This window comes from Salmo salar, chromosome 02, assembly GCF_965601325.2.
Source record: "Salmo salar chromosome 02, fSalSal1, whole genome shotgun sequence".
Classification (NCBI taxonomy): domain Eukaryota; kingdom Metazoa; phylum Chordata; class Actinopteri; order Salmoniformes; family Salmonidae; genus Salmo; species Salmo salar.
In genome coordinates, this window is record NC_138292.1 from 55,856,160 (window position 1) to 55,877,931 (window position 21,772).

General features: G+C 43.5%; 3 protein-coding genes across 6 annotated transcripts in view; 2 read left to right on the plus strand and 1 right to left on the minus strand.

Moving 5' to 3' along the window:
• Nucleotides 1–4,705, plus strand: part of LOC106588262 (inactive rhomboid protein 2) — a 38,001-nt gene extending 33,296 nt beyond the window's left edge. For all 3 annotated transcript variants that reach the window (XM_014177111.3, XM_082965038.1, XM_014177119.3), the window contains one exon: nt 2,446–4,705. In XM_014177111.3, the coding sequence (XP_014032586.2) occupies nt 2,446–2,865 (420 nt within the window). In that variant the 3' untranslated portion in view covers nt 2,866–4,705. The remainder of the gene's footprint in view (nt 1–2,445) is intronic.
• A 1,675-nt stretch (nt 4,706–6,380) lies between these two features.
• Nucleotides 6,381–11,558, minus strand: aanat1 (aralkylamine N-acetyltransferase 1). The gene is made up of 3 exons (XM_014177714.3): nt 11,228–11,558; nt 9,187–9,341; nt 6,381–8,805 (listed from the first exon to the last, which is right to left on the minus strand). Exons 1-3 carry the CDS (start codon nt 11,391–11,393, stop codon nt 8,500–8,502), a joined length of 627 nt encoding a protein of 208 aa, XP_014033189.1. The 5' UTR covers nt 11,394–11,558; the 3' UTR covers nt 6,381–8,499.
• Nucleotides 11,559–13,940: 2,382 nt separating this feature from the next.
• Nucleotides 13,941–21,772, plus strand: part of ube2o (ubiquitin-conjugating enzyme E2O) — a 46,672-nt gene continuing 38,840 nt past the window's right edge. Inside the window, exon 1 of one of the 2 annotated variants that reach the window (XM_014177082.3) lies at nt 13,941–14,449. In XM_014177082.3, the coding sequence (XP_014032557.2) occupies nt 14,072–14,449 (378 nt within the window). In that variant the 5' untranslated portion in view covers nt 13,941–14,071. The remainder of the gene's footprint in view (nt 14,450–21,772) is intronic. The other variant, XM_014177088.3, reaches the window with a different exon arrangement.

Here is a 21,772-nt window from a genome sequence, read left to right on the forward strand (position 1 = left end):
GCAGTACCTAACAGGTAATATTTAACAATTCCACAGCAAAACCTAATACACACAATCTAGTAAAGGAATGGGATAAGAATATATAAGTATAAAATATATGGATGAGTAGTGACAGAGTGGCTAAGATGCAATAGGTAGTAAATAATAGATAGTGACGTATATACATATGAGATGAGTAATACGAGATATGTAATTATTAAAGTGACTAGTGTTCCATTTATTAAAGTGGCCAATGATATCAAGTCTGTAGGTAGGCAGCCGACTCTCTGTGCTAGTGGTGGCTGTTTAACAATCTGATTGCCTTGAGATAGAAGCTGTTTTTCAATCTCTCTGTCCCAGCTCCGATGCACCTGTACTGACCTCGCCTTCTGGATGATAGCGGTGTGAACAGGCAGTGGCTCGGGTGGTTATTGTCCTTGACGATCTTTTTTACCTTCCTGTGACATCGGGTGTTGTAGGTGTCCTGGAGGGCAGGTAGTTTGCCCCCAGTGATGCGTTGTGCAGACCACACCACCCTCTGGAGAGCTCTGCGGTTGTGGGTGGAGCAGTTGCCTTTCCAGGAAGTGATACAGCCCGATAGGATGCTCTCAATTGTGCACCTGTAAAAGTTAGTGAGGGTTTTCGGTGACAACCAAAATTTTTTCAGCCTCCTGAGGTTGAAGAGGCACTGTTGTGCCTTCTTCACCACACTGTCTGTGTGTGTGGACCATTTCAGTTTGTCGGTGATATGTACACCGAGGAACTTAAAACTTTACACCTTCTCCACTGCTGTCCTGTCGATGTGGATTGGGGGGTGCTCTCTTTGTAGTTTCCTGAAGTCTACGATCATCTCTCTTGTTTTTCTGACATTGAGTGAGAGGTTATTTTCCTGACACCACACTCCGAGGGCCCTCACCTCCTCCCTGTAGGATGTCTCGTTGTTGTTGGTTATCAAGCCTACCACTGTGGTGTCATCTGCAAACTTGATGATTGAGTTGGAGGCGTGCATGGCACGCAGTCGTGGGTGAACAGAGAGTACAGGAGAGGGCTGAGAACTCACCCATGTACAAATAACACATTTACTGTTTTAAACATCTGAAACATTCTGACACGAACAAAAACATTCTAACCTCCCAGAAGGACGGGAGAGGAGGACTTAGGCTTTTCACACGCCCTAGGCACGCGGCCTACACGTTCCAGACACGCTATATGGGTGCTCTGAATCCAATCATTCCCCAGACTTTGAGTCACTCTTCAATGCAGAAATTCAGAAGTCAAAAGTTGAGACGTTCTGAAACTCAGCCTCTAAAGAAACAACTAGACGTCACAACAGTAGCACTCTCTAGTTCTTCTTCAAAGGACTTTCTGAATCACTCGTGAGAGCAGGAAATCAGAAGTCAGAGAGAGTTCAGACGTTCTGAAACTCAGCCTGTCAAACGAAGTGCTCAATGGCCAATGAAGCTTCGACTGTCTAGCGCTGGCTGCGGAATGATTGGATTCAGAGCACCCATATAGCGTGTCTGGAACGTGTGGGCCGCGTGCCTAGGGCGTGTGAAAAGCCTAACTCCTCCTCGCCCGTCCTTCTGGGAGGTTAGAATCTCAGATTAGCCATCTGCCCTGGTATGCCCACCACAGCCCTGATGACAATCTAATCAGGATGCCAGCTGTAGAACCAGTGACCAAAGAACCATTGCTGTTGGTTTCAACCTAGACCTAACTATTGAGTAGTTACAACGGAAATGTACCTTAAGTCGTGAGGTTTAGAACGGAGGCACAATGTAATACTCTTTTGTTATAGTACACCAAAAATGACACATTCCCATTTTTGGAACATCCAACGTCACTGTAGACATATAAAAGTGAAGATGGTTAAAATGTCCAATGGTGTAATTTATATATTGATCGCAACATTTGTTTGGGGACATTATACCAAAGAGAATTACCCTGCTGAGAGGAAGTTGAACAGGGCTGAACCTCTCCAGACCCCTGAGCTGCATGCATTTGGATCAGTAGACTACCGACCAAATTCACTATTACACACAGACGTCAACATTTAATGCACTCAGCTGGTGCACTTGCTTCCCATTTTGCCCGGTTCCTATTGTCCTCTGCTATAAGGGACTATACCGACTCCGCCTCAGTCATCTGCCTGCCCATTAGCAAGGAGTACATATGCTACCACCACTTCCTTCATGCTAATGTACTAGCATTTGATATGAATTTCAACAGATGCCAGTGAGCAGGATGCATGCATTTTATCCCGGCATCTTCCGCTGATATGCCCCATGCTATGGTCAACAGTGACATTCATTCATGCACATGCTGGTCTTGTCACCCATTCATCCAGTGGTGGCATCGTCATTGAGTGAAACATCATCCCCTCCCTCCATTTTGTTTGATCAGAGCAGGTGGATGTATGACTCTCTCTTTTCCCTCTCTCTCTGTCTTTCTCTGGTTATTATCCAGGTTGGCCCAGCTGGCTCCCAGTTCGGGCTGCTTGCCTGCCTGTTTGTGGAGCTCATCCAGGGCTGGCAGATGCTGGAGAAGCCGTGGAAGGCCTTCCTCAAGCTGGTGGGCATCGTCTTCTTCCTGTTCCTGTGTGGCTTGCTGCCCTGGATCGACAACATCGCCCACATCTTCGGCTTCCTCAGCGGCCTGCTGCTCTCCTTCTCCTTCCTGCCCTACGTGACGTTCGGCGACTTCGACAAGTACCGAAAGCGTGTCCTCATCCTGCTATCGCTGCTGGTCTACCTGGGCCTGCTCTCCTCGCTGGTTGTCTGGTTCTATATCTACCCCATCAACTGGCACTGGCTGGAGCACCTCACCTGCCTGCCCTTCACCAGCAAGTTCTGCGAGAAGTACGACATCGACCATGTGGTGCACTAGGCTAGCACTCACTAAAGCGCTAACAGCTAATGCTAGCTGGCTTTAGAACCTGGACATTCACTAAAGCGCTAACAGCTAATGCTAGCTGGCTTTAGAACCTGGACATTCACTAAAGTGCTAACAGCTAATGCTAACTGGCTTTAGAACCTAGACATTCACTAAAGCGCTAACGGCTAATGCGAGCTGGCTATAGAACCTGGACAGGAAGCGCAGTGGAAAATACTTTTAAGGGAAACGGAACTTAAAGGGAGAGCGCACCTGGTTCATATGCCCGTAAGCACCCAGGGTATCTACGCACATTGCCTTCTTAGACTGTACAGCTATGCTAGTTCCTCTGGAGAGAACGACTCAGTCTGAGCGTGGCGTTAAAGTGGACTTGGAAGACTACAGAGGATATCCTACCCTATCGGTTCATAAACCTTCACGTTAATACTACAGAGGCCTCTTATTTGTTACCTTTTGGACTCATTTTCTACAACACTGGATGTATCAAACACTACGTGATATAGCATTTCATTATGTTCAAATACTTTGAATTAGCTGTTCATGTGAGCATTTAATTATGGTATTGAATACAAGTCATACAGTCTGTCACTGGCTGGAGCATTGTTTCAACTTGAACCTAGTTTTGTGTGCTTTTCATGACTTTTCCATGGCACTTTTTTTTTGGGGACCAGTTAAGTGTTAAGAATTCCGTCCAATAGCAGTTGCCTTTCACAATGAATTATACCGTACAGACGGTGTCAATACAATTGTGTTATTGTATCTGTAAATGATGCTTGTTCTTCATCTGAAGGATTGGTTTGACCTTCCAAATCCTGCCTTCCAATCTGCCTAGGTTATTTATGGCAACTGCCACAGGTGCTTGAGAAATATACATCTAACTAATTCCAATTGAACTGTGTCACTGCCCCAAAAACAAGCTGTTAGCCTTACGGAAGGCTTTTCAGTTTAAGTGCACTACTAATTAAACACGTTGACTTGTTTTGGCCATAATTGTGGCGTTTCACTGGACATTGTGTTATAGCTTTGGTACTCAAACGTTAATGAAACGTAATATCGTAAGATTATAGGATCTGACTGACTGTCCAAAAGGCAATATGTGATCTGATAGAGCAAACTGGAAAGTCCATGTTGTTTCACTTCAAAGGACAATGTGCTTGCACTATATATAATTACAGCACTTCAGTGCTATCAAAGCAAATTACTTGTCAATGTGTTATGTGTTTATATTTAAAGCGAACGAGAATCCGTGTACTGTGTGCCATGATCAATGGCCATTGATTCAAGAAAGGCTGCTAGTCACTCTTGCCATTACAGATATCAAAATGGCCAACAGAGTTTCTGCCATCCCGGCCTGCTCCTGGTCTCTTGGATTATGACCCTCTCCTCTGGCAGCTGTCCACTCTTCACTGCTTAGGACATTTCCTGAGAGGTGGATTACTGCGGTGATGTGGATTATTTGAGCAGGATTTATTATGCTTTGTTAAATCACTTTACACACCAGTCAACTGGTGGCGTTAATGGCCGACTATGTCAATAACGTGCAATTCTTCACAGGTGTTGGTTGGACGATCGTTGAGTACTGTTTTACGTTGTTTTGTCATTTGGGCATTTAAATGGTTGTGACCCTGTTTAATTTGCTCGGAATCTGTCCCTCTTTTCTTTTTATATGAACACTTTAGCACAGTCTGCTCCTCTTCATAGGAATTCACAGTGCCTTCTGAAATGTGTGTAACCCTTGAATTTGAGCGTCTGTAAGTTGGCAAGCATAAATCTGTAAATGCATTTGGACCAAATGTATTAGTTATTTATTGGAATAAAAAAGTATACTTTGGAATTTTCTCTTTTACTGAGATATTGTGATATTATTGCTGCAGTTTTGAAGATATTACCCGTACGTGTATGTACAAATTCACACGATGTTCTTAAAAATGAATGTAAATGTAATAATGTTTTCCCTCTTGTGTGTCTTGAGCTCATAGATTCAAATTCCAGTAACCTTTCCTGACTTTTGTGAAAATGGCTCAAGGAACTACTACTTTGGATCTATGCTTCTGAACTATTTCTCTTGACAATCGCATTTAGCCAGGTGGCGTGGTGGTGATTGAAAAGCTAGGAATAGAAAGGCTGTTGTAGATTCCACCCTCTTCAAGAGAGATTTACTCCACAACTTGAATCTCTTTGGGTCACGTTTTTGCAAGCTGAGAAGTTGAAAACAAGTTGCTTTGTCCTCTAAATCAGGCATTTGTTAATCATAGAAACCATACAGTGTAATGCATTTCTACATTCCAAATGAAAGGGAAAGTCAGAAACAGAAATGTTTGAAAATTAGTTTATTTTCTTATTTTCAAAATGTTATAAAAATCAGTAACGTCTTGATTCAAGATTGATGGAGGAAGAGGTGGTGGTTTTCTACAGAGAAAAAGATGTCTCATTTATCAAGGGGAATGGAAAATCCTGGGGAGGGATATTGGTAAAAATTGCTGTGTTTCAAACATTAAAATGCTATAAAGTCTATTTTCAAATACTGTGCCAGCTACAAGTATATTGTTCACAACTCCATACTATATTGGCAGTTGGATTCCCATAAGTGTGTCATTACTACGAACACCCTCCAGACATGACCTCTACTGGTAATGCTGCTTACTGAATACAGTAGGTCTAGCTTTGTTTAAAATGCTTGGCAGCAGCAAATAGGCGATTCTCGTAAATCCCTAGAAGTTACACGACAATAATGCTTGCTAATGGACACGTTAGCAGATAAACCCCTATAGCCCCAGCTAGAGGGGCGTACAATACTGGTCTACTTTGGAGACTGGCGTCTCTGCTGACAAACAAACACAGCCTGGTTTGCTATTATCCCTCCCTGATATACTGTATATCGGTAATCTAATTTCAATATTTTAAAAAAATCTAGAAAAAAAACAAGTTCTAGCTAAGAGTAATACTACCATTAATACTACTAACATGGTATATACCATTGATAATACAAGTCACCACCCAGCTCTTTTAGCTGCCCAGTGCATTTTAAAGGCATAAATACAGAAGGATAAACAAAAACATTAGTGATCTTGAAAAGCAAATGAAAGTCCCAGGCAATCTCCCAGGTGTTGATGTGCCATAAAGCTGCATATTCAGACAGGAAGAATGAGATTGAAAGTGTCCTTCTTGGTTGCTTGGCTCACGAGACCACAGTAAAAAAGGGACATTGAGTTAATGCTGTTTTAATGCTTGCCATGGATTGATACACAAGCAGCACAGCCACAAAACGCTAACAGGAAGAGAGAAGCTAGCTGATCCTTCTTCAGTCTAGGCCTATCTGCATTTTCGTTAGATTCTCAAGTCATCCATCAAGATGCAATTTGTTTGCTAAAATCTCAGACTTAACTTGAGTTAAAAAATGTCCAGCATTTTATACAAAAATATGTACTTTGCTGCATATTTCCTTGCTGTACTTTTCTAATGTAAACCTAGCATTTTTGGCAGTTAGCAGATTCTATTTGGTCATCATGAATAAGACATTTTGTAAAAATTAATAAAGTAATACATTTATAATCACTTAATTACTCAAGTAATTCCATATCTTCCCCAAAGATCATGTCAGCCTTTGAGATGAAAAAAAGCCTTTCGTGAACGAACACTCACGTTTGACTAGCTTTGACTTTGACTACTTTGAGGAGAAATGTACTTACTATGTCTGTGATATGTGGTTGTCCTACCTAGCTATCTTAAGATGAATGCATTAACTGTAAGTCGCTCTGGATAAGAGCGTCTGCTAACATTTTTAAATGTTTGGTCTCTTACGGGTCAACTATCTTCTGTAACACCCACCACATAGGACACACAAACCCTGCCACAACACAAAACAGTGAGCACAGACAAACACCTACGAGCCACTGCACTAGTATCCCACATGTAACTCACAGCAAGTGTAATCTCGTTCCCAGAAACTTCGGGCAATAGACTGGGAACGAGGTTTCACCAAGCTGCTTACATACAGTGGCAAGAAAAAGTATGTGAACATTTTGGAATTATCTGGATTTCTGCATAAATTGGTCATAAAATTTGATCTGATCTTCATCTAAGTCACAACAACAGACAAACAGTCTGCTTAAACTAATAACTCACAAATTATTGTATTTTTCTTGTCTATATTGAATACATCATTTAAACATTCACAGTGTAGGTTGGAAAAAGTATGTGAACCCCTAGGTTAATGACTTCTCCAAAAGCTAATTGGAGTCAGGAGTCAGCTAACCTGGAGTACAATCATTGAGACGGGATTAGGGATGTTAGAGCTGCCCTGCCTTATAAAAAAACACTCACCATATTTGAGTTTGCTATTCACAAGAAGCATTGCCTGATGTGAACCATGCCTCGAACAAAAGAGATCTCAGAAGACCCAAGATTAAGAATTGTTAACTTTCATAAAGCTGGAAAGGGTTACATAAGTATCTCTAAAAGCCTTGATGTTCATCAGTCCAAGGTAAGACAAATTGTCTATAAATGGAGAAAGTTCAGCACTGTTGCTACTCTCCCTAGGAGTGGCCGTCCTGCAAAGATGACTGCACGAGCACAGCGCAGAATGCTCAATGAGGTTAAGAAGAATACTAGAGTGTCAGCTAAAGACTTACAGAAATCTCTGGGACATGCTAACATCTCTTTTGACAAGTCTACGATACGTAAAACACTAAACAAGAATGGTGTTGATGGGAAGACATCACAGAAGAAGACACTGCTGTCCCCCCCCAAAAAATCGCTGCACGTCTGAAGTTCGCAAAAGAGCATATGGATGTTCCACAGCGCTACTGGCAAAATGTTCTGAGGACAGATGAAACTAAAGTTGAGTTGTTTGGAAGGAAGGAACACAACACTGTGTCGAGAAAAAAAGGCACAGTACGCCAACATCAAAACCTCATCCCAACTGTAAAGTATTGTGAAGGGAGCTTTGCTGCCTCAGGGCCTGGACAGCTTGCTATCATCGACGGAAAAATGAATTCCCAAGTTTATCAAGACATTTTGCAGGAGAATGTAAGGCTATCTGTCTGCCAATTGAAGCTCAACAGAAGTTGGGTAATGCAACAGGACAACAACCCAAAACACAGAAGTAAATCAACAACGAAATGGCTTCAACAGAAGAAAATACGCCTTCTGGAGTAGCCCAGTCAGAGTCCTGACCTCAACCCGGTTCACACCAGACATCCCAAGAATATTGCTGAACTGAAGCAGTTTTATAAAGAGGACTGTTCCAACATTCCTCCTGACATTTGTGCAGGTCTGATCCGCAACTACAGTTTGGTTGAGGTTATTGCTGCCAAAGGAGGGTTAACCAGTTATTAAATCCATGGGTTCACATACTTTTTCCACACTGCACTGTAAATGTTTACACGGTTCAATAAAGACATGAAAACGTATAATTGTTTGTGTGTTATTAGTTTAAGCAGACCGTGTTTATCTATTGTTGTAACTTAGATGAAGATCAGATCAAATTTGATGACCAATTTGTGCAGAAGTCCAGGTAATTCCAAAGGGTTCACATACTTTTTCTTGCCACTATAGCCGTCTTCCAGCCACGGAAGGTTGGTCAAACACTCCCCATTGAAGGAGGCATCCATCTTGGTTCGTATCCCCTCAAACACCACTGTTGCGGCGCATGTACGCGTGGCCCCGGACAGGGTACATCATCTCAATGAAGGTCAGGGGCCCCACAGTGATGTCGCTGGGGCCCTGCACTTTAAATCCTGACTTCTGGTAGAAAGGGACCAGGAAGTCTTCACACATGAGCACGGCGCAGCGCACATAGGGCAGGCAGCGCAGGTACTGCAGGTAGCGCCACATCAGGATGGAGCCCTTGCCTTGCTGCCGGAAGGTGCGATGGACAGCAAGCACATGGAGGTGGACCGTGGAGCCATGGGGCTTGTGGAGGGTGAGAGCGTCCTGAAAAAGGAGGGAGGGAAGGCTGAGTTTTGAGTGCATGAGTACAATGTGAGATCACCCGACATTTATCATTGTCATGGAGATTTTTTCATGATCATCTCTATTGAACCCTGAATTGACAGGTTTGTGTGGATGTAAGCTTGGTTTATGTGGATGTAAGCTTGGTTGTGTGGATGTAAGGTTGGTTGCATTCTCTTATTTTGAGATGTTTTATATAAAAACCTTGAAGACCCTGTGCTAAAAAAATTATTGTACTAAAATACCACATTGAAGTACATCCTCAAAGCTTGCCTTTTGATTAATTGGGTAGGCTACCAAAAGTCATTCATTATAATAAAGACAATGTCCCACTTATTCAACACGTTTTGACTTGGGGCTTACCATGGCTAGTTTCTCCTGGTCCCACAGTGATCCTATGATGAAGGCAACGAGGCGTCCCTCCTCAAACCAGCCCAGAGACAGCTCAGGGCACAGCGTCAGGAAGTGACACACCTCATCCAAGTGGAGCGGACACTCTCCAGACACAGAGATGAAGGCTGAGGAGGGCAGATAGACAACACAAGTCCATGATCAAGTACACACGTAGTTGTTTAGTCTAATCTCAGTTTGCTTACTTCCAACTAAACTCAGCATAAAAAGTAATGTCCCTTTTTTCAGGACCCTGTCTTTCAAAGATAATTTGTAAAAATCCAAATAACTTTACAAATCTTCTTTGTAAAGGGTTTAAACACTGTTTCCCATGCTTGTTCAATTAACCATAAACAATTAATGAACATGCACCTGTGGAACGGTCGTTAAGACACTAACAGCTTACAGACGGGAGGCAATTAAGGTCACAGTTATGACCTTAATTGCTACTCACTCTGAAAAACACCAAAAGAAAGATGCTCAGGGTCCCTACTCATCTGCGTGAACGTGCCTTGGGCATGCTGCATGGAGGCATGAGGACTGCAGATGTGGCCAGGGCAATAAATTGCAATGTCCGTACTGTGAGACACCTTAGACAGCGCTACAGGGAGACGGGACGGACAGCTGATCATCCTCGCAGTGGCAGACCACGTGTAACAACACCTGCACAGGATCGGTACATCCGAACATCACACCTGCGGGACAGGTACAGGATGGCAACAACAACTGCCCGAGTTACACCAGGAACACACAATCCCTCCGTCAGTGCTCAGACTGTCCGCAATAGGCTGAGAGAGGCTGGACTGAGGGCTTGTAGGCCTGTTGTAAGGCAGGTCCTCACCAGACATCACCGGCAACAACTTTGTCTATGGGCACAAACCCACCGTCGCTGGACCAGACAGGACTGGCAAAAAGCGCTCTTCACTGACGAGTCGCGGTTTTGTCTCACCAGGGGTGATGGTCGGATTCGCGTTTATCGTCGAAAAAATGAGCGTTACACCGAGGCCTGTACTCTGGAGCGGGATTGATTTGGAGGTGGAGGGTCCATCATGGTCTGGGGCTAAGTGTCACAGCATCATCGGACTGAGCTTGTTGTCATTGCAGGCAATCTCAACGCTGTGTGTTACAGGGAAGACATCCTCCTCCCTCATGTGGTACCCTTCCTGCAGGCTCATCCTGACATGACCCTCCAGCATGACAATGCTCATAGACATACTGCTCGTTCTGTGCATGATTTCCTGCAAGACAGGAATGTCAGTGTTCTGCCATGGCCAGCGAAGAGCCCGGATCTCAATCCCATTGAGCACGTCTGGGACCTGTTGGGTTGGAGGGTGAGGGCTAGGGCTAGGGCCATTCCCCCCAGAAATGTCCGGGAACTTGCAGGTGCCTTGGTGGAAGAGTAGGGTAACATCTCACAGCAAGAAGTGGCAAATCTGGTGCAGTCCATGAGGAGGAGATGCACTGAAGTACTTAATGCAGCTGGTGGCCACACCAGATACTGACTGTTACTTTTGATTTTGACCCCCCCTTTGTTCAGGGACACATTATTCCATTTCTGTTAGTCACATGTTAGTGGAACTTGTTCATTTTATGTCTCAGTTGTTGAATCTTGTTATGTTCATACAAATATTTACACATGTTAAGTTTGCTGAAAAGAAATGCAATTGACAGTGAGAGGACGTTTCTTTTTTTGCTGAGTTTACATGCTTGGTGACATGAATCCCATTATGACTGACTGACTGTTTGTTTGTCATGAATTTGGTTGGTATCCAAAGATTTATTTCCAAAATAAATATTAGCCTAGTCTATAAAAAAAACGTAAAAGTAAACTTTAAACGTAAAGCACCTTAACATTAAATAGTCTACATTTGACAAGTCCAATTAATGACAAAGCATATTTTTTTTCACAAAACATCAATATACCTTTTAATGTCTAGGTACAAAGTTGTAAAGAAAAACGACCAGTATTGGGGTAAAAACAAGTTCTACATTTTAGTAAGTTAAAAGTTGTTACCCTCTCTCTCGATCTCAAACACGCTGATTGCGTCCTCCGGGCTGAGGCAACGGAACTCGCTGGCCGGGAGTGTGTGGCGACGCCCGCGCCTGGGGGTGATGGAACCCATGGGAGGGCGCATTAGGAGACTAGATTTCAGGAAAGGCAGGGAACTGACTGTCGACATGGTCTCTGATCGAAGTTCCAAGCTCTTAAATCAAATAGAAATGTTGATATTTCAATATAATTTCTACTTGGGTATTGAATGGCTGCCTGTCTCTTCGATATCTGCTCCACTCAAGTGATCCAAGTGAAGAAGGGTTGTGCGTAAAGTCTGAGGTTAATGTGGTGCCCTGTGTGTATTTATACCTTTGGCAGTAAGCGCTATTAGTCATAAGCCTACAAGCTGGATGACCAAATTCTGAGAGGATACCTGTCAACAATAAACATTTACACGGATTTATTGGGGATATTTGTCACTTGTGTTTGGAATTAGCCTCTTGTAAAGATGCAACTAATGGATCGGCTTTTGGCTAAGCCTAGGTATCACCTATTTTCAGTTATTTTATTTATATCTATAAATGACAATTTACATATATATATAGGTCTAAAAATTCAGTGTTTGATGGGTACAATTTTGGCCTTCTATACTGAACAAAAATATGAACATGCATGCCACAATTTCAAAGATTTTACTGAGTTACAGTTCATATAAAGAAATCAGTCAATTGAAATAAACTCATTAGGCCCTAATCTATGGATTTCACATGACTGGGAATACAGATATGCATCTGTTGGTCACAGATCTTTTATTTTTTGAAAGGTAGGGTCGTGGATCAGAATACCAGTCAGTATCTGGTGTGACCAACATTTACCTCATGCAGCGTGCATGCAGTTCTTTTCATAGAGTTGATCAGGCTGTTGATTGTGGCCTGTGGAATGTAGTCCCAATCCTCTTTAATGGCTGTGCGAAGTTGCTGGATATTAGCAGGAACTGGAACACGCTGTCGTATATGCCGATCCTGTGCATCCCAAACATGCTCAATGGGTGACATGTCTGGTGAGTATGTAGGCTATGGAAGAACTGGGACATTTTCAGGTTCCAGGAATTGTGTACAGATCCGTGCGACATGTGAGGATCTCGTCACGGTATCTCTGTGCATTCAAATTGCCATCGATAAAATGCAATTGTGTTTGTTGTTTGTAGCTTATGTCTGCCCATACCATAACCCCACTGCCACCATGGCTCACTCTGTTCACAACATTGACATTAGCAAACCGCTCGCCTACACAACGAAGTACACATGGTCTGCGATCGTGAGGCCGGTTGGACATACTGTCATATTCTCTAAAATGAAGCTGGAGGTGGCTTATGGTAGAGAAACTAACATTAAATGATCAATTATCTGGTGGACATTCCTGCAGTCAGAATGCCAATTGCATGCTCCTTCAAAACTTGAGACATCTGTGGCATTGTGTTGTGTGACAAAATTGCACATTTTAGAGTGGCCTTTTATTGTCCCCAGCACATCATTGTGTAATGATCCTGCTGTTTAATCAGCTTCTTGATATGCCACACCTGTCAGGTGGGTGGATTATCTTGGCAAAGGAGAAATGCTCACTTACAGGGATGTGAACAAATGTGTGCACAACATTTTAGAGAAATAAGCTTTTTGTGCATATGGAAAATGTCTGGGACCTTATATTTCAGCTCATGAAACATGGGACCAACACTTTACATGTTGCGTTTATATTTTTGTTCAGTGTATAATTTCAAATATAAGTGGAATATAGGCTGTGTGTAATTTTAAAATGGCTATTTTATTTAAATGTTGATATCAATATCACTCTATTAGAATTTTCCGCATAGAATAGGCCTACTGGTGATTGTATTACGAATCTTATCGGTTGCCCTCATCTATTTACCAAACGTCATGTGACTCAAATAAGGGAAACCTTTCCATTGTACATCAATTGTCTCGAGATTGTGGTTCATGTTTTTTTTCCCCATGTAAGAGTTTGTTGATCATTATTTCAGTTTTAATGTATAGTTTATCCCCTGCTGGCAATACGTTGCTGACCAATACGAAATTAGTCTTGTTGTTTTTTGGTTTCCTGGTAAATGCAGGTATAGAACAGAGTAAGCGTCTGTATTTGTTGTAATCCCTTTTGAAAAAAATAGAATAGGCTTCTCGCATTATATACATTTTTATAGATTTATAAGCGCATCTTTGCGCTTGACAAATAAGACCAACGTCCGCATATGCCCCCTCAGGTTAGCCTACATAACACAACCACAGTGTCAGGCAAGGTATGCATAAAATATGTTATTTCATGCCACAAACCTGTGAAACCATGGCTTTCTGCAATAATAAGCCAATTGCAGCACTCGACACTGACACCAAGTGGCGAAAATGGGCATAGAACCCCTATTCGAGCCCGGGCTACAGACTTGTTGATTAAATTGACGTCTTCTCTTTCATTATGTTTGCATTTCTGTAAGAAATTATATTAAAAAAATACCATGATCATGGCTGTGATATTTAATTAACTTTATTGTTAGGCTGTGTCCTAAGGGGGACTCTAATCCTAAATTGGCCACATTACAACATACATTTGTGTCATCATGTAGCTAGTAGCAACACCTGCCTGTGTGACTAGAATATAAAGAAAGATGTGTTATAATAACGGTGTGATATAACTGTCTGCAGTCTCAGACTCATTTATTCTGAGTCAAGCCCATGCATTTACGCAGCGCCCGCCCTACCGACGTAAACACGTGCACTTCCCTGGTTACAGGTTTCTCTTTTTTTCTTCTCCACGGTCTCTCCGCCTTTCTCGCATTATTCTCTGACAACTGCAGCGATGGCGGAACCGGTGGCATCGGACACAGCTCTTTCTCCGACTGTAAGCCCGGGCTCGGAGCCTCCATCCATGGCGCTCTCTCCTTCTGCAGGCGGCTCCCAGCGGCTTCTTTTCTCCCACGATTTGGTGTCAGGTCGGTATCGTGACTTGGTCCGGTTCGGCCTAGTCAGAATGATACAAGGCGAGGAGGAGTTTGATTCAGACTCGGACCTCGAAGATGGCGGAGGTAGAGGCGGCGGCGGCGGTGGTGGTGGCTGTATCCCCTGTAACTCGGACACCGAGAGCAGTGTTGTGGACAGCCTCGCACCTCTGGGAAGGGGTTTTGTCCGGGTGCAGTGGTACCCAGAAGGAGGGAAACAAGACATACGGGAAACAAAGGTAATTGTCTGCTAACGTTAGCTAACTAGCCACACAATATGTTTTCAACATTGGAGGTAACATTTAGTTAGCTAGTTAGCTAGCTTTCAGCACAAGGTGTGTTTTCCCGTTACTGACAGCTAACGCTAGCTGGTTCAATGAATTAGTAACCGTACACCGCCACCGGTTTAGCATGCTATAACCAGCATTGTGAACGTTTTATCCGCGCTCTTGTGTACTTGTTTGTTACAGTCACTATACCTAGCTTCAGCATATTGCCTACATTTCTTGAAATATGCAGTGCAACTGGGTGTGACATAGCATGCTTGGCTAGGTAACTTTTTATTATTGCTTACTGGTTAAACGACTAACTAGTGTGCTAGTCATTTATTTAGGTATAACTAACGTTCTCCACGAACCAGTTTAGCTAACTGGCAGGTTGGCTAGGCTAACTTGCTAGCTAATTAAACGCACGTTGCTGATCAATTAACTAGCTAGTTTGCATCTCGGGTTTTCAGTAACTGAATCATTGACAACTTTTGTAGGAGAGGGAACACTAGCTAAAACTGCAGCTTAAACAATGAGATGCATGACTTTAACTGAATCATGTAAGGTGGTCTCTAGCTGATGCTGTATCTGACAGCTCAAGCTAGCCATGACCCATCATCATATGAGATGAGATTGCTAAAATGATATCATTGATAGAACAATGACCCAGATGTTTAACCGGATCTATAAACCTGAAGCATCTGGTTGACGTATCCACTCACCACCAAATGTGATGAGCAGAAGCCCAATTGCCGGCAGTGGGAGGAGATGGATTTTGGCCGACTTTCTGCTAATTTTGTCATTGATGAAGCATATTTGATCTCTATGCAGTTTTCTGTCCCCATAAGAGGCGGTTGTTTAGGAGGGCGAATTGAGTTATTGCACACGCGTAGGCCTTCTCTAATATGCAAATACATACTAGAATGCGTCAATATGGGTTCTGCCCACCTCCTTGCTTGTTCTGCACACTATTATTAATTTGCTCCCATTAGACCACAGCCTGTTGTTTCCATCTTGGGTTAGTTATACACATCTTGATTCTATGCTAAACCCTCCACTACACGAGGAGTCAGTTTAATCAATGATACTGATGGTGTAATTTTAGTTTTCCATTGGCCAAAGGCAGTTTTAAAGTGGATAACATCCTGCATGACTGCCATTTTAAAGCGGATAGGTTTTGCTGACGTTTCATTTATTATTAACAATAATACATCGATACAAAGCTATAAATGGTATTTAACCTTGCCTATGAATGCATTTCACATTAGTTACCAAACTTAGTCGGAAGCAGGTTGAGGCTATCGCCATATTACATAGGGAAAGATAACCTATGCCATCCCCCAAAAAATCAAGGTAAATAGGGTCCAATCAATTCACAATATTCATTCAAAAGAAACATTGCCCAAAGCATAGTATCCAAGCACTCAAAGCCCATGCATAAAAGCTTTGTCGAGCCAGTATCATTACAAACCAAATAGAGAGCTATTGCCGTATTGACATAATGGGATTCAGTACTGCAGTAACGGGGAGCTCACTCCAGGGCCTTATGGAAAAGGGTCACACTGAGGGAGTGGAGCTGGGATGGGTTGGGCCTAGAAGATACTCACGGTGAACAGTGCTGCTTTGTCCTCTGGAGTAAATGTGTATAGTTCTAGCAATGGATTCAGGGTCTGGAAGTCAGGACAAAGGTCTAGTCGTGTAACTGTGGGGATAACAATGGGTCAGCGATGTTTACCTACACACACAAGGGGGACTGGGCTCTGTGTGACTTTGAATGCCAGGGACCTCACGCTACGATATTGCGATTCTCATGGTTCTACATGTATCGCGATTCATTGTTCATTGTTCCAAACATATTGCTCAATATGTCTACTGCAGAGGGACAAGAGCGCCATGAGAACTAGTTTTGATCAGTCATGGAAATAAAAGTGCTGAAAACAAATATGCTACCTATTTAAAAAGGAAATGGGAAATGACTGGAGTTTTGATGCAGATGTACCGAACTAGTGCAAAAATGATATTGTCAAAACAATATGATCTATCGTCAAATAATATCCCGATATATGGAACTGTATCGATTTTGTTTTCCCCGATCACTACTGTCAGTGTGCATCCTCTGTCTACCTACTGCTCAGATGGTGTTTCTTCAGTCACATATTCTCTTGAGCAACTCAAAGATTCACATCTATAATTCATGACCAGGCCACTTCCTGCAGTATGCAAAAATGGCATATTTACAAGAAAGTCTGTCCTTATATTGACTGACGGCTTTTTTCTCACCTTCCTCTGCTTTATACCCATTTTCACACAATTCCGGGGACACTGGGATAGGGGGATCCATCAATGTGTACGAAAAGTCAGTACCTTAATCCTAGTTTTGCATAGTCATGCATCCAAATCATGTTGTCACACCAACCTTTGGAGGTCTGAAGATTTGGCTAGAATGGTGTACAAATGTGTTAGTGGATTTTACATTTCAAGAACCTCCCTCCACGTGCTCGTGGAAGGGGTGCTGCGTTATGTTAGTCACTGTTTGCCAACCGGGTAGGACACATTTTGCAGAGAGTTGTTGCGTATGCTAGTTTGTAACATTGCAGGAAATATAAGAAAACCTAGAGGACAAACCGAATTCTGTTTTGCCAGAGATGTGCTCTATACATGAAATCGAGTCGTTGAAGGCACTACAACTCCTCTGCTTGATCACTACAAAACGTGTCTACTTACAGGCTATGGTAAGAGTTTAGTGTATCAAGTGTTGCCGACGGTCTCTGATTTATTGAAATGAACCACAAACACGGCATACATCAACATATTTTGATGGGATTTTAATCAACTATTCCCGACCACTGTTGCTCCTACGGCACAAACTCATTTAGTGGGCACCTTTTTCAGCTCCGCCCAAGCAAGGGATTGGTTTGACGTGCTGTAAGGTGTCACTGGTTTCCACCCCTTTGTAGCTACTTTCTGCCATTGACTTTACAAGGCTTTCCTATTAGGGAAGCCTGGCTACCTGATTCACCAGCCTCTTTGTCTCCCTCACTGCTACTGCAGTTATTATTCCTCAAAGGTTTTTACCAATGAGGAGTTTATTCAGGATTTGTATGGCAGATATTTACTTCAAGACAGAAAAGGCGAACAACATAGTCTCGACAAACAAGTAGATTGAGCCTTAGGCCTGTCTTGTGACTTGTCTCAACGTGACATATGCGTCCGTGAGGTAAAGTTGAACTAATTCCCTCTCGTATTCAGTTCCTCGCAAACGTACTCGGAGAAAGCGTAATAGAAAAAGAAGCGTCCCCGTGGGGTGCAAAGCTTGCATTTCCCACTGTCACCTCTGTCGTCTTTTTTTTCTTCAGATGGAACCATATTACTCTTCATCAAGTTCCCCTGTGGAAACTTATTTAGATGCACGCCACTGCCTCAGCAATAGCAGACTGACACTATTTTATCTGCACTGTAATAAGCTATGCCACGTTTTCCCTATGAAATCTTAATTACATCTCCAAAAGGAGAGTATCGTGTGATTGGTATCAGATCTTCCACTGGCGTGGTGCTGTTTCAATCACTTCCCAGAACCCCATTATTGAAGCCGGTCAAGAACATGCATTGCATATTTCATTCACCGCCTGACTCTGAGACAGTGAAAGATATGAGGGATATGTGTAAAGCTTGGCACATTGCGTTGCGCCTCATAAGCGATAATGGCTGTGAGGTATCACATCCGGCCGTGATTGGGAGTCCCATAGGGCGGCGCACAATTTGGCCCAGCGTCGTCCGGGTTTGACCGGGGTAGACCGTCATTTTAAATAAGAATTTGTTCTTAACTGACTTGCCTAGTTAAATAAAAGTTCATAAAAAATGTAATGTCATCTAAGTCAAGGACTCCGCCTCTCCGTGATGTCCTTGTTTGAGCGGGCAATCATTTTCCTCTGTAGTGATCTCTCCATCCAACCTGATTGGAAAGGAAAGTGCATTGCTTTGCTAGTTCTATCAGAGGTGGACTACTACCCAATGTTTCACATTTGCTTTCTTCAAGAATTAAAAGTGAAATGGTTTTAATGAGGCTCAGTTGAATAGAATTTATAGCTACCCGTTTTAAACCTGATTGGATAGGAAGGGACTTTGCACTCTCACAATGGTGGGCTAGTCATATTATAAACTGTACAAAGAACCCCATGTTTCAACCTTGCTTTCTTCATCAATACCTGTGTGAAAAGCTGTTCATATTGGGCTCAGTTAAATGGAATAACTGCTAACTGGAGATGCCTCCTGAATAGCAACCATTACATCGCTAGCCTAGCAAGGACGCTAGGACTGAAAATAGTGCATCTCTTGACTATGAAGGACATTGTCTCTCAATGGTCCCTCAATGAGGCTAAGGGGTCTATTGAAGGTCTTTGACAGGGTTCATGCTGTGGAAGCCTGTGGCTGCCTACAATTCAGTACAGCGACAGTGAGCACACAGCGGCATTGCTAGAACACTAGCTAACTCGGCCCCGTTGCTGCAGTACACTGTCTAGCTCTCTTTTGATAGGCTTTCCAAGGCTATGACTGCAGCAGGTAGCTGACAGTGGAACGCAGGGCGTGGTACTGAGGTCGGGGCGACGGTTTCCCTCCCACCCTCTTATCCCTTATTCAAGGCTGTGCTCGGAGACGGAGCTGTCAGACGGGGGTCTGAGGTGACCGTGACGCCTAGGCCCTGGGGGTGGAGGAGGGGTGGAGTGTGGCATGATGCTGCTAATGACGGTGGGTGCAGCCGGGGCCAGGGCCTACTGCTGCCGACTCTACCGCAGAGAGAGAGAGAGAGAGAGAGAGGGGGACGAAGAGAGAAGCGAGGAGAGAGAGGGATGGAGAGATTAAGGGGAGAAAGAGGATGAAGGGAGCTGGAAAAGTGGGGGATAATGAGAGGGGGCACAAGGGAGAGATACAGTGAGAAGGGAAAGAGGAAGAGATGGGCTAGCTCTGGGCAGATGGTTGCTATGCCAGTGAAGAGCTTTTTGTCCTTAAGTGATAAGGCGCCCCCCCCTTCTGTCCCATTGGTTCTTTTTTCCCCCCTTCAATTTCTTATTTTACCAGGGTCTATTTTTAGAGGTTTTTGTTTTCATGTTGCAAGCAGTTGCAGTTATAGGCCTATCCCCTTAGTTTGCTGAATAGGCCAATATCTCTTTTTACGTACCGACTTGGGAGTATTTGGTCTCCTTTTGTTGTCCGGAAGGTAGTGCGGTCCTTTCAGGATGCTGTTTACAGGTATTGCTAAGGCTAAACTATGCTAGGCTAAAATGCTGAGTATCAGCATTCACCAGTATTGTTTATGACTGTGGTTTATCCAGGGTAATGAGTGAGTATTCCGTCAGATAACGGCCTGTGTTGGGCACTGGAATGTGGTTTGATATACATTAGGTATCACCACACGACTAGCTGAAAAGGCATTAGAGGTATGCTTTTTAGAGGCTCGTAAGCAGCAGCACAAGGCTCATGCTTTGTTTTTCTGACCTCGCCTCTCCCGCTCTGTCCCCTCTGGAGAACATGTCATACATAAGCCTTGGTCCTATTTGTCACCTTTTTGCCCCGTCATCCTCACCCCCTCCCCCCGTCTCATTTGCCGCTTTATTGGGCTGGCCTGTCTGCTAGTGATGTATGGGAGGTTGGAAGGATCCATCTCCGTTATGGGTGCAGTTTAGGTTTTTGCCCTAGCACTACACAGCTGATTAATATAACCAACTCATCAAGCTTTGATTATTTGAATCAGCTGTGTAGTGCTGAGGCAATAAACAAAAGGTGAAACCGGGGGTGCAGGACTGAGTTTGGGAAGACCTGGCCTATACAGTTGATGCCTTGTAATCCAGCGAGTCACTCCACATGTGCTGCTAACTAGCTAGCTAGCCTTCTCCAATCATATTGAGACATCAACCATCTTGTCGTTATTAATTATCCAGCCAACTCATTAGCATGGTGCTTGAATAATTGCCATTAGCGGTTAGCCATTCCCTACTGAGGAGGCTTAAACTATCACAAATTAGGGTATCTGTATTTAGACATCGGATGATCCTAACTGACTTACAGTTAAGACTAAACGCCATTCTCCTCACATAGTAATTGACATGTCTTCATGACGTTTGTTTTGACGCAATTAGTGCTATGTAGCTTTTTGGTTACTAGCCTCTTTGCTACTTAGCAACCTGGTTCTAGTCCTGCAGTTCTCAGAGAATAGGCTAAACTGCAGGCCCTGTGGTTGACTATTAATGAAGTAATCTGGGACACACTGCCAAGTAGCCACAGACACCATTCTATATACTTCTGGCCCTTCTTTGGACACTGTTAACTAACCTCCATACGAGCTTCAATGCCTTACGTGGCCTCCCACTGCTCTTAAAGTAAAACTAAATGCATGCTATTCAATCGATCGCTGCCCGCACCTGCTCGCCCCTCCAGCATCACGACTCTGGACGGTTCTGACTTAGAATACGTGGACAACTACAAATACCTGGGTGTCTGGATAGACTGTAAACTCTCCTTCCAGACTCACATTAAGCATCTCCGATCCAAAATTAAATCTAGAATCAGCTTCCTATATCGCAGCAAAGCACCCTTCACTCATGCTGCCAAACATACCCTCGTAAAACTGACCATCCTACCGATCCTCGACTTCGGTGATGTCACCTATAAAATAGCCTCCAACACCCTACTCAATAAACTGGATGCAGTCTATCACAGTGCCATCCGTTTTGTCGCCAAAGCCGCATACACTACCCACCATTGCGACCTGTACGCTCTCGTTGGTTGGCCCTCGCTTCATACTCATTGCCAAACCCACTGGCTACAGGTTATTTACAAGTCTCTGCTAGGTAAAGCCCCGCCTTATCTCAGCTCACTGGTCACCATAGCAGCACCCACTCGTAGCACGCGCTCCAGCAGGTATATCTCACTGGTCACCCCCAAAGCCAATTCCTCCTTTGGCCGCCTTCCAGTTCTCTGCTGCCAATGACTGGAACGAACTGCAAAAATCTCTGAAGCTGGAGACTCATATCTCCCTCACTAGCTTTAAGCACCAGCTGTCAGAGCAGCTCACAGATCACTGCACCTGTACATAGCCCATCTGTAAACAGCCCATCTATCTACCTACCTCATCCCCATACTGTATTTATTTATTTATCTTGCTCCTTTGCACCCCAGTATCTCTACTTGCACATTCATCTTCTGCACATATATTGCTATATTGTAATTACTTCGCCACCATGGCCTATTTTCTGCCTTACCTCATTTGCACTCACTGTATATAGACTTTTTGTTTTCTTT

What these genes read in the sequence shown, in the direction of transcription:
- aanat1 (XM_014177714.3), bottom strand. Translation starts at nt 11,393, where the DNA reads ATGTCGACAGTCAGTTCCCTGCCTTTCCTGAAATCTAGTCTCCTAATG. An exon ending in GTTTGAGATCGAGAGAGAGG is followed by an intron (nt 9,342 to 11,227) that starts GTAACAACTTTT and finishes TGCCCTCCTCAG; the next exon opens with CCTTCATCTCTGTGTCTGGA. An exon ending in ACCAGGAGAAACTAGCCATG is followed by an intron (nt 8,806 to 9,186) that starts GTAAGCCCCAAG and finishes CTCCTTTTTCAG; the next exon opens with GACGCTCTCACCCTCCACAA.